At 42.9% G+C, this 12,477-nt stretch overlaps 2 protein-coding genes across 9 annotated transcripts in view; one reads left to right on the top strand and one right to left on the bottom strand.

Moving 5' to 3' along the window:
* Positions 1-12,180, top strand: part of SULF2 (sulfatase 2) — a 294,763-nt gene extending 282,583 nt beyond the window's left edge. For all 7 annotated transcript variants that reach the window (XM_035124105.2, XM_035124104.2, XM_035124103.2 and 4 more), the window contains 5 exons: positions 726-868; positions 2,385-2,508; positions 3,277-3,307; positions 4,000-4,053; positions 7,061-12,180. In XM_035124105.2, coding sequence (XP_034979996.1) covers positions 726-868; positions 2,385-2,508; positions 3,277-3,307; positions 4,000-4,053; positions 7,061-7,091 — 383 coding nt within the window. In that variant the 3' untranslated portion in view covers positions 7,092-12,180. The remainder of the gene's footprint in view (positions 1-725; positions 869-2,384; positions 2,509-3,276; positions 3,308-3,999; positions 4,054-7,060) is intronic.
* The window catches only part of NCOA3 (nuclear receptor coactivator 3), a 27,220-nt gene continuing 23,895 nt past the window's right edge, over positions 9,153-12,477 (bottom strand). For both annotated transcript variants that reach the window (XM_060277291.1, XM_060277290.1), the window contains one exon: positions 9,153-12,441. In XM_060277291.1, coding sequence (XP_060133274.1) covers positions 12,430-12,441 — 12 coding nt within the window. In that variant the 3' untranslated portion in view covers positions 9,153-12,429. The remainder of the gene's footprint in view (positions 12,442-12,477) is intronic.

Here is a 12,477-nt window from a genome sequence, read left to right as displayed (position 1 = left end):
AGGGATCTGAATGATGCAGCGCTCAGAATTCTTCCCAGGCCATGCCCCTGCCGACTGTGGTTCATGCTCACCTTGAGTTCCCTGACCTACCTGGAATGTGTCAGTAAACCATATTTCCTCTTGCTTGTCTAGATTGGGGAATGGTGTGTGTGTAGACAGCTGTGATTTCTGTGTGGGTGTAATGTAACCCACTGTTCAAAGAGCAGAGTTGCATCTGCACAGGCTTGTTGTAACCATCAAAAGGTTACTTACCAGGAAAGGTGGCCTTGAAAAGATCCCCTATTTCTGCAATATTGCATGTAAAGGGAATGTACAGATAGGGCTGCTGCCTTGCTTGAAAAGGGCAGGAGATCACAGTGTGGTCATGTGTTTGTAGGAACTACCTTGATTTATGGGTTATCTCACAACATTAGGCCCGGCTCTAGGTAGACCCCCGGTGGCGCAGGGCACCATGGCGCCGGCCCGCCAGAAAGGCGCCGCGAGCTGCGCCCGCCCACCGCGCTGGGAAACGGGGCGGGAGGGCGCCAGAGAGATCACGCTGTGCCTGCCCGCCTGCCCGCCGCTGCGCCCACCCGCCCACCGCACTGGGAAACGGGGCGGGAGGGCGCCGGAGAGATCCGGCGCACCACAGCGGCAGGGGCGTTTAAGACGGCCCTGCACAACATACAGTACTGTACTTTATTATAAACTTTCAGCTTTAACTATTGTTACTGTTGTATTTGCAGTGGGTCCATTCTGTGCCTGCACCAGTGCAAACAACAACACATATTGGTGTATGAGGACAATCAACGAGACTCACAACTTCCTGTTCTGTGAATTTGCTACCGGCTTCCTTGAATATTTTGATCTCAACACAGATCCGTACCAGGTATCCTGCATTTATTTATTTATTTTAAAAAAGAGCAAGCCTTGTGCAGAGCTCAGAATAGAAGCTGAAACTCACATTTAACTTAAACCAGTTTTCTTGACAATTGCCTCAAAAGTAACAGCCATGTTTGTTATGCAGTATGCTTGCTGATCAGAAGGTCGCGGTTCGAATCCCCGCAACGGGGTGAGCTCCCATTGCTCGGTCCCTGCTCCTGCCCACCTAGCAGTTCAAAAACATGCCAAAGTGCAGGTAGATAAAAAGGTACCGCTACAGCGGGAAGGTAAACGGCATTTCCATGTGCTGCTCTGGTTTGCCAGAAGTGGCTTAGTCATGCTGGCCACGACCCGGAAGTTGTACGCCGGCTCCCTCGGCCAGTAAAGCGAGATGAGCGCCGCAACCCCAGAGTCGTCCGCAACTGGACCTAATGGTCAGGGGTCCCTTTACCTTTAGGCTAGGTAAACACTTGAGGCCATGCATTGGAAAATATATCCACTTTCTATTTGGAGATAAATCCCTCCTTCACTTTACAGCCACACAGTGCAAGCAAGTCTACCCAAGATGATCTTAAACATAAACAAATAGAACAAATTGACAAATTTTATTAGGAATATGGGTCACATCCCCAGACAGAGTCAGGCTATTGAGCCATGGAGCTCTGTATTGTCAACATCAGGGAAAGTGAACCTACGACTTCCCAGATGGTTGTTGGACACCAACTCTCATTGACCCCAGGCAACATAGTAGAAGGAGTTGCAGCCCAGCAACATCTGGAGGATCATAGGCTCCCCATCCCTGATCTACAGACTGGCAATGGCACTCTGGGATTTTGAACCAGAGTCTTTCCTGCTCCTTTAGCACGGGAAAGAGAGGTGTGCTCTGCTAATGGATCTATGACCCTTCCTCTGTTAAGCAACTGTCTACATTGTCAAGTGCAACGGATATATCTGGTGAAGCAGATTCTTTTCCATGAAAGGAAATGTTTCCAATGTTCCTATGAAACATTTCCATTTGTTGTTGGCCAAAATGCATGCTTGCAATGGTGATGCATAGTTCAAACTTACGGCTGCATTTATTGTGTATGTAAAGATGTTCACTGATGGCCAATAGGTTTCTGCTTGTAGAGATACTGTGAAGATGCAAATAAGGTTGTTTCCTTGTGAGGAAGTGTGGGCCAAGTAGGACCTAGCCTTCTGGAGTAGGCCAGCTCAGCCCACTCCAGTGCATGTATCCACTACCATCTTTGCCTTCCCTTCCTTCCCCAAAGACCCACTGGGCAGCAGGGGGAGGCAGCTGCATGAGTTTTTACCATGATTCTCCCTCTATTATAATCCCATTTTTTACAGTTAATCTGTGGCTGTAGAGTTTTGCAACCAATACATCAAATTTACTAATTCAACATGTTGTGATATATGGTGTTTGGTTGCTAATAATGCACCTCTTGGTGAGAATCCAAAAGGTGTATGTCCACTGCATAAATAGGATGACTTTAACAAAAACAAAACTTTTTAATCTGCAGCTAATTAATGCAGTGAACACACTAGACAGAGATGTTCTCAATCAACTGCACGTGCAGCTTATGGAACTAAGAAGCTGCAAAGGGTATAAGCAATGCAACCCAAGGACTCGGAACATGGAACTCGGTGAGGGGTCTCTTATCTTCGCCTTTTTTAGAAAGTTTGTTTAAAGTAACTGAGATGGCACTTTTGCAAAAGACTTGTAGATGAACCGTTAACTATATATTAACTATATTAAGCAGGAAAACTGCTTATAGTGTATACTGTAATCAGAAGTTGAACATTACCTTATAGAAGTATTTTCTGATAAATGTATGAATGACAAAATACTAAGGTGCACATGGTACGGTCTCCTTACTAGCCTCAACTGAAGTATTCTGGGGTGGGAACTTCCCAAAGGATCCACCTTCTGCTAAATTTATTGTCCTGCATTGATACAATCACTGGGAATCAAGCAGTCATAGTAAGATTTTGAAAACCAGAGACCAGCTTAAGGGGTACATATGCTTTGTTTGTTAACCTTCCTAGTGCATTTCAATGGAGAACAGTGTTGGGGGCTTAAATCAGTGGCCACACATGTAAGGTTAATTGTTCCATAATTTGTTTCTGTTCCAAACAACTTGTCTTAACTGACCAGATGCTGCAATAGCAGGGAGGCAATGGTAAATTTAAAACAAGCTTGACTTTTGATCTCTCCCCTCCAAGGGGATGGAATCAAAATCTTCACTCAGGGTTACGGATCCTTAAATCTCTCTGCTTTGAAACTTTCACAGACAGCAATGTGTTTTCTTTTAATAGGATGCCTTTCCCTTTTCCAAGTTGTGCCTTAGAATGTGCTTTCCCCCACTCCTGTGATCAGTGCTGCATAACCAATATTATTTTCTCCCCCTTTAGGCCTTAAAGATGGAAGCTATGAGCAATACAGGTACTACTTAAAATATAATTATTTTCTCCCCAGTGAGCAATAGGTTGTAGGAAGATATGGGCAGGAAGACTTAGGCTGTGGGGTTAGAACTAGGATACTCTGAGTGGCTCCAGAAGTTTGGGTCCCTCCTGCCAACCTAGCAGTTCGAAAGCACGTCAAAGTGCAAGTAGATAAATAGGTACTGCTCCGGCGGGAAGGTAAACGGCGTTTCGGTGTGCTGCTCTGGTTCACCAGAAGCAGCTTAGTCATGCTGGCCACATGACCCGGAAAAACTGTATGCGGACAAACGCTGGCTCCCTCAGCCAGTAAAGCGAGATGAGTGCTGCAACCCATCGTTCTCAACTGGACTTAACAGTCAGGGGTCCCTTTACCCTTTTTAGCTATTTCATTGGTAGATAGGTTTCATTTTATAGCATAATTCTACAGTATAAGAGGGAAGAGGCAACTTGGGTATAATATGAGTGTTGTCAAGTTGGGTGCGGGAGACAGAAGTCTCTGCTACAGAAGATTACTGTCCAAGGCCTGGGCACAGGCCTACCCGCTGTACCTACCTTAACTCTTCCCTCCTTTAACAATACTTGTGTAGCAAATGAAACATGCTAAAACCCTTCCCCCCCATTTCTTTGTGCTGTAGTGTTGGTGGTTTTCTTGACATGGTTAACTTTTTTCTCTTTTTGCGGCTCACACATAAGGCAATTTCAACGTCGAAAGTGGCCAGACATGAAGAAACCATCTTCCAAGTCACTGTGAGTTGGGATTCCATCCACACAAAGCCTTAACATTGCGCTCTCTCTCTCGCTCTCGCTCTCTCTCTCTCTCTCTCTCTCTCTCTCTCTCTCTTTTGCCTACAGTCCATATTTGCAGAGCAGTTTCATCTATTCTTGCTCTTAAATCCTAATGAACTGTCTGGGAGAATGTTGACTAACCTCTTTAACTGCAGCCAATTAAGGTTTAAATTAGTTCCTGTTGTCCTGCTCTGTAGCAAGGTAGGGTTCAGGCTGGAGGCAAGGCTCAGGTGGTGCTATAAGAAGGCAGAACTCTAGTAGTCGCTTCAGCAACAAACTGAGACTGAGCCCTGTAAAATGGCAACAGCTGCACCACAGTTGATAGTCCTATCTGCAGCACAAGGTGCTTGTTCCAGTAGCCTCAGACTGCGACTGCAGAAGTGAGACCAGGGACGCTCTGTTCAATGCAGTTCTCAGACAGCACGGACAACGGCTCATCTGCTAGAAGCACTAGGAGCTCATCTTGCATGCCCTTCTGGTTCGGAATCCCAATCCCTTGTAGGGGAATCCAACTCCAGGTTTCTAAAGGGCTAGAGAAGCCTGTCCTCTCCAGATTTGGTGGACTTCCCTTCCCTCCAGGAGTTAGTGGAATCGTAGTCCAAAACATTTGGCAGGTGCAGTCTACTTTTAAGGTTGCTATTGGATAGAAGTGTAGGTATACTACTACAGAGGTAGGCCCTCATTATTATAAGACAGTATTTGTTCCTCTGTCAGCTGCACTTGTAGAATCAACCTTTCTTTGTTGTGCTAAACAAAAGCTGTAGCGCATGATGAAATATGGTGACTCCGACACTGTTACTTTGAGAAAAACCTAGGTAGGAAAGTCAAGCAGTCCATTACACAATTCGGAGGTCAAAATCATTGAGCAGAAATCACGGTAGTGATTTCAGAATTTTGTACAATGCTTGCAAGGTCATTTAAATGGTCCACATACAGTGCAATGAAAATAGTGTAGACCAGGGGTCCCCAAACTAAGGCCTGGGGCCCGGATGCGGCCCAATCACCTCCTAAATCTGGCCCTCGGACGGTCCAGGAATCAGCATGTTTTTACATGAGTAGAATGTGTCCTTTTATTTAAAACTAGCTGACCCGGCCACGTGTTGCTGTGGTTCTTTCCTGTGATCCCCACCCCCACCCTGTCCCGATCCATGACGTATCCTGCCCCTCCTCCCTCCACCCCGGCTCATCCCTGTGTTTCGGTAGGATACCCTTCCCTCTGTTGTCCCTGGGGAGTGTTGGCCCCTCCCCCATGTATCTCCATACCCCTTGGAGAAGGAACTGTTAGGTTCTGGGTTCTATTTCCCAGCAAGCACTTTTGTCTGAGCCCTCTGTTGTCCCTGGGGAGTGTTGGCCCCTACCCCCGGTATCTTCCTACATTGGCCTCCACCCTTGGAGAAGGAGCTGTCAGTTTCTGGGTTCCATTTCCCAGTATTTACTTTTGTCTGAGCCCTCTGTTGTCCCCTCCCTCCTGTATCTCCATACATTGGCCCCTGCGCACGCATCGTGAACAAATCTATATATTTAAAATAAGGATTGGGGGTGATGATGTGCCCTGGGACCCAGAGAACTACTTTATAAAGCCCGACTGGGGGGGGGGTCAAATAGCGAAGCCCCACAGCCCCGTAGCAACAGACAGGCCCAGACAGAAGGAGGGGGGGTCATATGGGCCACTTGGCACGGGCCTCCAAATCCAAAGGGGGCCTTGATCAGCATATTCACAATCAGTAAAATGGAAAAAAGTAACAAAAGGGTTAAAAACAGGGCCACATTATCTACCTGTCCCTGCAAGGGCCTGGCAACAGAAGGCGCGTTCTGAAGCACCCAAGTTGTTCAGTTCCATAAAAATCCCAGGAAGTGGCAAGGGGAAGGTAGGGGATTGTAAATTGGGGAGGGGGATTGGGCACTGCAAATATCTGAGGACATGGTTGTTGTTTTTTTTAAAAAAGACTCAGAGGGTTGCATTCAGTCATAGTAAAGGTGAAATGGATGGTAATAGCCCCCTTTCAGATCCCCCTGAGCCTCAGAGTCCCCCTGAGTCGAGGCGAGATACTGTGGAGATGGCAGGTTTCATCCCTGTGTCTCCCCCCCCACCCTGTTCTGACCCGTTACGTATCCCTGCTCCCTATTCGGCCCCCACCCCAGGCAGGCCTCTACCTCCACTTGGCAATGTTGGTCATTTGTTGGGGGATGGGGGGGTAGTGGTGCTAAATGGTAAAGTAAAAACCCCTTGCCGTGCAGGGCCCTACATAAATCAAAGGCCATGCTGCGTCCTGTGATCCATGCACTTGTCCTCTCCCTAGGAGCCTGGCAGGGTCCATGGGGTCTGATAATGGCCGCCTTGGTGGTTTCAGTTGCTTGGTTGATGATGTCATTTGGTTTGTGGGTGTGACTTAGATTTCACAGGAAGGGAGGGGGTGGAGGAGGGTATTACGCCACTTGAGGGCGCTGTTTGACTTGGTGGAAAACCAGGTCTATACCTGCCCAGGTGTGTGATTTGAGGGATGTTTGTCCCCAACAATGCTCGGGGAGTGGCCTGGATCGTTGTGTCAAAATTTCAGGACGATCGGTCAAGCGGTTACGGAGAAAAGTGGAACCTGCAGTTTCACAATTTTTACATATATAGATGCATCTCTGGGTTATTTGTGGGGCATAGGAATTTGTTCATATATTTTTTCAAAATATAGTCCGCCCCCCCCCCCCCAAGGTCTGAGGGACAGTGGACCGGCCCCCTGCTGAAAAAGTTTGCTGACCCCTGGTGTAGACCTAGTTCTCGACACTGAGTCATCTAAAACTCCAACTGCTGTTAAGGAAGGTAGTTAGTTAGTGAGTGAGTGAATGAATGTATCCTTTGCTTCTGTGTTGTGGGTGATGCACAGTGGAAAGGTACGTCCTTTGCATGGCTCTGCTGTGAGAACAGATTCCTTTGCTCTTCAGAGAGTGAATTAATTAAATGTGTGTTCTTTTTCAGAGGACAACTTTGGGAAGGCTGGGAAGGCTAATTTCCTGCAACTGCTGGACCTCAATGAGGATATAAACTGGCCAGAACTTGAATCTTTGTACAGACTTGATGAAAGTGTGTATGATTTCAGACTGAATTATAACATTAGCCTGGAGGACTGGATAAACTTTGATGCTAAGGTAGATAGGATGTTTGCACTGTTATGCAATCTAAATAGACACAGTGACCTTCTGGGGAGTACTTTCATCCAACATACGTATCCCTTCTTGAAGCCCACTGGTTTACCTGCTTTTGCTTTGGGTTATACCTCACTTGCTTCACAAGCTATTTTACTTCCACCGATCACTGCAGATACTGTTTCAAGAAATGGCAGCAGAGAAAACAAGGGAGACTCATTGAGACACTTGGAATCCTAAGGGGCAAAATCGCACAAACTATTTCAGTGGCAGCCAAATAGCCCCTCTGCAACTTCATCTACAGCTTTAAATGGCATTTGAAAGGACAGACAAATGGAAAAGGATCTCTTCCCCCACCTACAGATTAGGCAAGTCAAAATTAGACAGTGGTAGAAAATTGCTACTGAGGCACGCAGGATATCCTGGATATTACTGAACGGATGCACAGACTCAGCACTAACAGTCTTCAGGTGTTTGTCTACCACAGAAGCCAGTTTTGTTCACAGTTCACATCTACCTTGGGCTCATGAAGAAATTGAAATCTTCACTCAGTGAAACCAGCTTTCCAGCATGGTACTGTAAATATTCAGTGTCCTGTTTCAAAAAGAAATCCAGAAGTTCAGAAGAATTGTTACTAAAGTGTTGGCATGCCCCAATTCCATTTCTGAAAAGTCACTCCATTGCATAAAAAAATTTCAGACTTTAGCCATTTTTAAAAGCACTGCAAAATTAAAAGCAGTTTGTGTATGTCTTGAATTTTAACAAAGTTGGATTTGTATTAAGTCTTTGTGGTTATATTGTATGTTCAAAAACCAAAATTACTACTATAAAAGAAAGCACTTGTTTACTTTTATATTTGTTTGTTTTAAACAATGGCTATTATTTTGTGACCAATAAAAATGCAGGTTTGAAAAAAAAAGCACTCATGGCCACAGTTCAGCAGACAAGTAGGCACACTTTACCTAACACAGTGCTGGGTTTTGTGCCTCCTTAGAAAAAAGAAAAGAACGTACTGTTTGGAAGCAGTTTTAGGAAGAGACTATCCAAACTCAAACTTACAAGGTTTCCTACAACAAACATCACCTGTCCAAAATCACAAGTTGACCTCAATTTTCAACTAACTTGTTTTTCTTCTAATGTACTGCAGCATTTCAATCACAGAGAGAAATTGGTGTTTGAGCTATATAATGTAGGTATGATATAGTATTTGCAATGTAATGAGTTTTTAGGCAGGAAACACCAGCTGGCCAAATAAAGATGGAGGACACCTGGTTTGCCCAGTAGTATAGGTAGATGTGAAAAGGAAACGGGTTAGTAGACCACAAGCTTAACATAAGTCAACAGTGGATGCCGCAGCAAAAAAAGCTAATCCTCTTCTAGACTGCATAAACAGAAGTCTGGTGTCCAGATCAAGGGAAGTAATAGTCCCACTCTAGTCTGCCTTGATAAGACCACACCCAGAATACCGTGTCCAGTTCTGGGCACCACAATTGAAGGAGGATGTTGACAAGCTGGGACGCCAAGATGATCAAGGGTCTGGAAACAAAGCAGGCTGGACAGGAGGTTAATTAGGCAAAATTCCCTATCTTCTTGCATGCAGTGGCTACATTCAGTTGGTTTTTACCTTTTTCATGGTGTTTCAATTTTAACAGAAGTCTGAGGGTGGCAATAGCAACTGTTGTGTGGAGGGGTAAATGATTGTGTTAGTTAAGAATACAAAATTTTCCCACCCCTTTGGAAGTGAAGCCAGCCTTCAGTTTTACTTCTCCCATTTGATTCTGTCTTGGAAAAGAGGACATCTTAAAACATCTACGAGCACAGACAACTTGAACATGAGTTTTGGTAACTGGAATGCAGCCTGTGTTAATGCATAATGGGAACTTTTCTCTCTTTGATTACCAAGGAGGTTATTAAGCCGCAAAAACTCAAGTTTCAAATAGAAACCTTTATTTACATTATTAACATCCAAACAAAACAAAAACACAGAAAAACAAGACCATATGACCTACCCTTTTTTTAATGCCAGCCCAGAGAAGGCTTTTTTCTTATGTAACGATCAATTATTACAAGCAATATTTAATGTAAACTAACTTTGGAGTCAATTCTCAATACTGCATGCCTTTCTCCTGAGATATTAAGAAATATTGCTCTCAGTTGAATGGTTTCATAATTGCTGCATTGCTGTCACATGACAGTCTGCTACTAAATTTGATGTGCTGACCTGTGCAACATTCAAATAGTTTGTTTCTGTTGAAAAATGCTCCTCATTTATTAAGGCAGCCTTCCCCAGCCCGGAGCTGATGGGAGTTGTTAGTCTAAAACATCTGGATTATACCAGGTTGGGGAAGGCTGAATTACAGGAAAAATAATGTAGACTGAAATTATGTATTTATCTCAACACACAAACTGGTTGGATAATCCATACAAAGGTGGGAAGAATGGATTCACTACAAAGACAATTAGGTCAGAAGGCACCAATACCAAACTAAGCTTATTGCCCTATTCAGCCATGTTTACTGTACTTATCATACAAGCCCCCACCCCGTATAATCACTCTTGGTACTAAAGATTGCATTGCAACAGAATGGGAGTTTTTAATCATGCACTTCTGATTCCAGGTATCATTTGAATCAGCACTGCTAAGAACGCTCCCGACAATGCAAATTCAAAATGGTGTGAATACTTTTATCAAGTTTGAACTAATATCTTTGGATTCAGCAAAATAAAATAAAATAAAAGCAACCGGGGAAAGGAGTAACATTCTAAATAACAGATTAACCAATGAACAGCAGGTACCACCACATTTCAAAAACACAAACAGAATCAATCAAAAAAAGAAGGGCAATGAGTAGTTTATAAAAAGAGAGGTCACACTTCGCCAAAGTAATCAGAGCTATCATGATTATCATATTCGCCTATAAAAGTTAAAAGATCATCTACTCCCATTTTATAGGCTTGTGGGTCTTTTTACCATGAGGTTGTTATTGGTAGTATCAGAATGAGGCTTCTGAGAAGTGGAAAATATTTTGTCTCACTTTAATGGTAGACCTACAAAACCAAAAGATCTGATGTGCACAAAGGTGCGCATGTGTACAAAATACTCCCCTGCTGACTTTAATGTCTGAGCAAATTACACATCCATATGTGGAGGTTTGGAAGGACGTATACTTCAAACAACAACTCAAAGCTATTTTAAAACAATATATAAATGGGAAAAAATGCTTTTTTAAAAACCCCTAAAGGACGAGGAAGCACTTGTAACATGTGAGGCACACTATGTGCAAATCAGAACACAATTTCAGAGGCCAAATGTGTTCTAAGTACAAATTAACTTTAGTGAAGTTAAATAAATAGTTGGTGGACTACACGGAACTGGCAATATTTATACCTGTACTTAGCATACTAGCAGTTTTGGGGGTAATCACAGACTGCTTGCCTTAGGACAAAATCTCACAGAATTACATGCTTCTGCAAAGTGGAGCTCAAATTTCATTTATCATTTTCACTTATCAAAATCACCAGTTCACATATTCAAGAGGAACTATATTGAATGTGCAATGGGAATAGAAAAACACACACACCACTTCATTTTAGTCTACCTTTCTTAGAAATATCCTGTTCTGAATCACTACAACTTGTTTAAAACTGGGAGGAATCAGTATGTATCTGCATTATTTGACACCGAGACAATTATGGTGTCTCTGACCTCCAGCTATTATAAATTGCTTAGAAAATAAATATATTTGTTACCAGCAGAGCAATAAAATGTGATAACCAAAATCATTTGTGCCAATTAATCAGATGTATCATCAGGTGTGCTTTCTGATAGACACTTAACACAAAAAACACCACTGAGGCTTCCTTAAAAGTTAACCAAATGTCCTAGAGCAGAGGCTCTTTAATTTAAAAGACAGGTTATATTAAAAATTCCACAAACTGATTTGACAGCTAAAAAGAGCCTTTTTGTCATCAAATTGCCATCTATAAGAAAAAAGTAACAAAGTGCACACATAAGGTGTAGAGAAAATATTAAAAGACTGCTAAAATATGAACAAATGTTCTTTTAAAAAACCAATAAATGACGTTCTAAATAAACTGTCAGAGACCAATGAAAATAAGATAAAGGCCATAGTTACCCAACTCCAAAACCATTTAAATTAAAAAAAAAATCCTATCTGGACAACTTGGACTAAACTCGAGTTTACAGAAATTATATTTGTTAAATATTTAGCTTCACGAACTCTGCAAAAATGAGTTAGTGGCCTACAAAAGTCATATATATATATAGTACAACATCTTAAGATCATATTTACAAAATGTATTCACAAAGAGAATATCTCTCCAAACTGCAATGCCTTGCCTTGAGTTTTATGACATTTCATGGCAAAAAAGATGTATGATTATTGCTCAAATGCCCATATTGGAGATATTATGTAACAGTAATTCAAACTGGGCTTGAAAGGGGGCAAGAACTCGCCTACTTTAATATCCATTGATTCATTATTATAGGTATTGCAGTAACCCACTACATACAGCATTTTATAAAGTGCACAAACCTGCACATCAATATGGAAATCTTTTATCATGATTATACATATTTAATCTCTGCATACCCCTTTGGCGCCAAAGAGCGTGATTCAGAGGCTGCAACAGCTCATTTGCATTGCCACTTGCACGTCAGAGTTCCAACACCTGGGAGTGAGATTGAACAGCAGCATGAATGTTCAGAGCATTGTTTTGTTTTTAAATCAAGGCCAGAAACTACATTCTATCAGAGGCTCTTACTAGAGAACTCAAGACTCTTACCAAGTATTTCCCAGGCACTTTGGTCTGCCTGTAGTTAAAGGGCTTTGGATAGCTACAGTAAATAGAACTGGTACACACTGTGCCTATCCAACACATTTACTCAAATGGCACTGCCAAACACATGTTGCTAAAGGCAGAGTGCCAAAATAATAACCACCCTTTCTCTTTTCTTTCTGTACATTATACAGTGATACTTTGCTTCTAGTCCTCCTCCTATCCCTCACCACCCAAAGGTCCATAACTCATGAAGTCACTTAGGACATCTTCACGGTAAAAAGAAGTGGTATTTCCATAAGGCTACGTGTTGCCATGAAGTTCACGTGCACTTTTTTCTGGTAATACTTAGTTCACCATCATCTATGGCATCAGCTTGTTAGGAGATCATAGCTGGAGATGTCAGCAGTATTTCTGCAGGGGGGAAAACACAGCACACCGGTGAACAAA

This window comes from Zootoca vivipara, chromosome 7 (genome assembly GCF_963506605.1).
Source record: "Zootoca vivipara chromosome 7, rZooViv1.1, whole genome shotgun sequence".
NCBI classification, from domain to species: domain Eukaryota; kingdom Metazoa; phylum Chordata; class Lepidosauria; order Squamata; family Lacertidae; genus Zootoca; species Zootoca vivipara.
The sequence above is the reverse complement of the archived record's forward strand: the minus strand, read 5'-3'. Positions and strand labels throughout refer to the sequence as shown.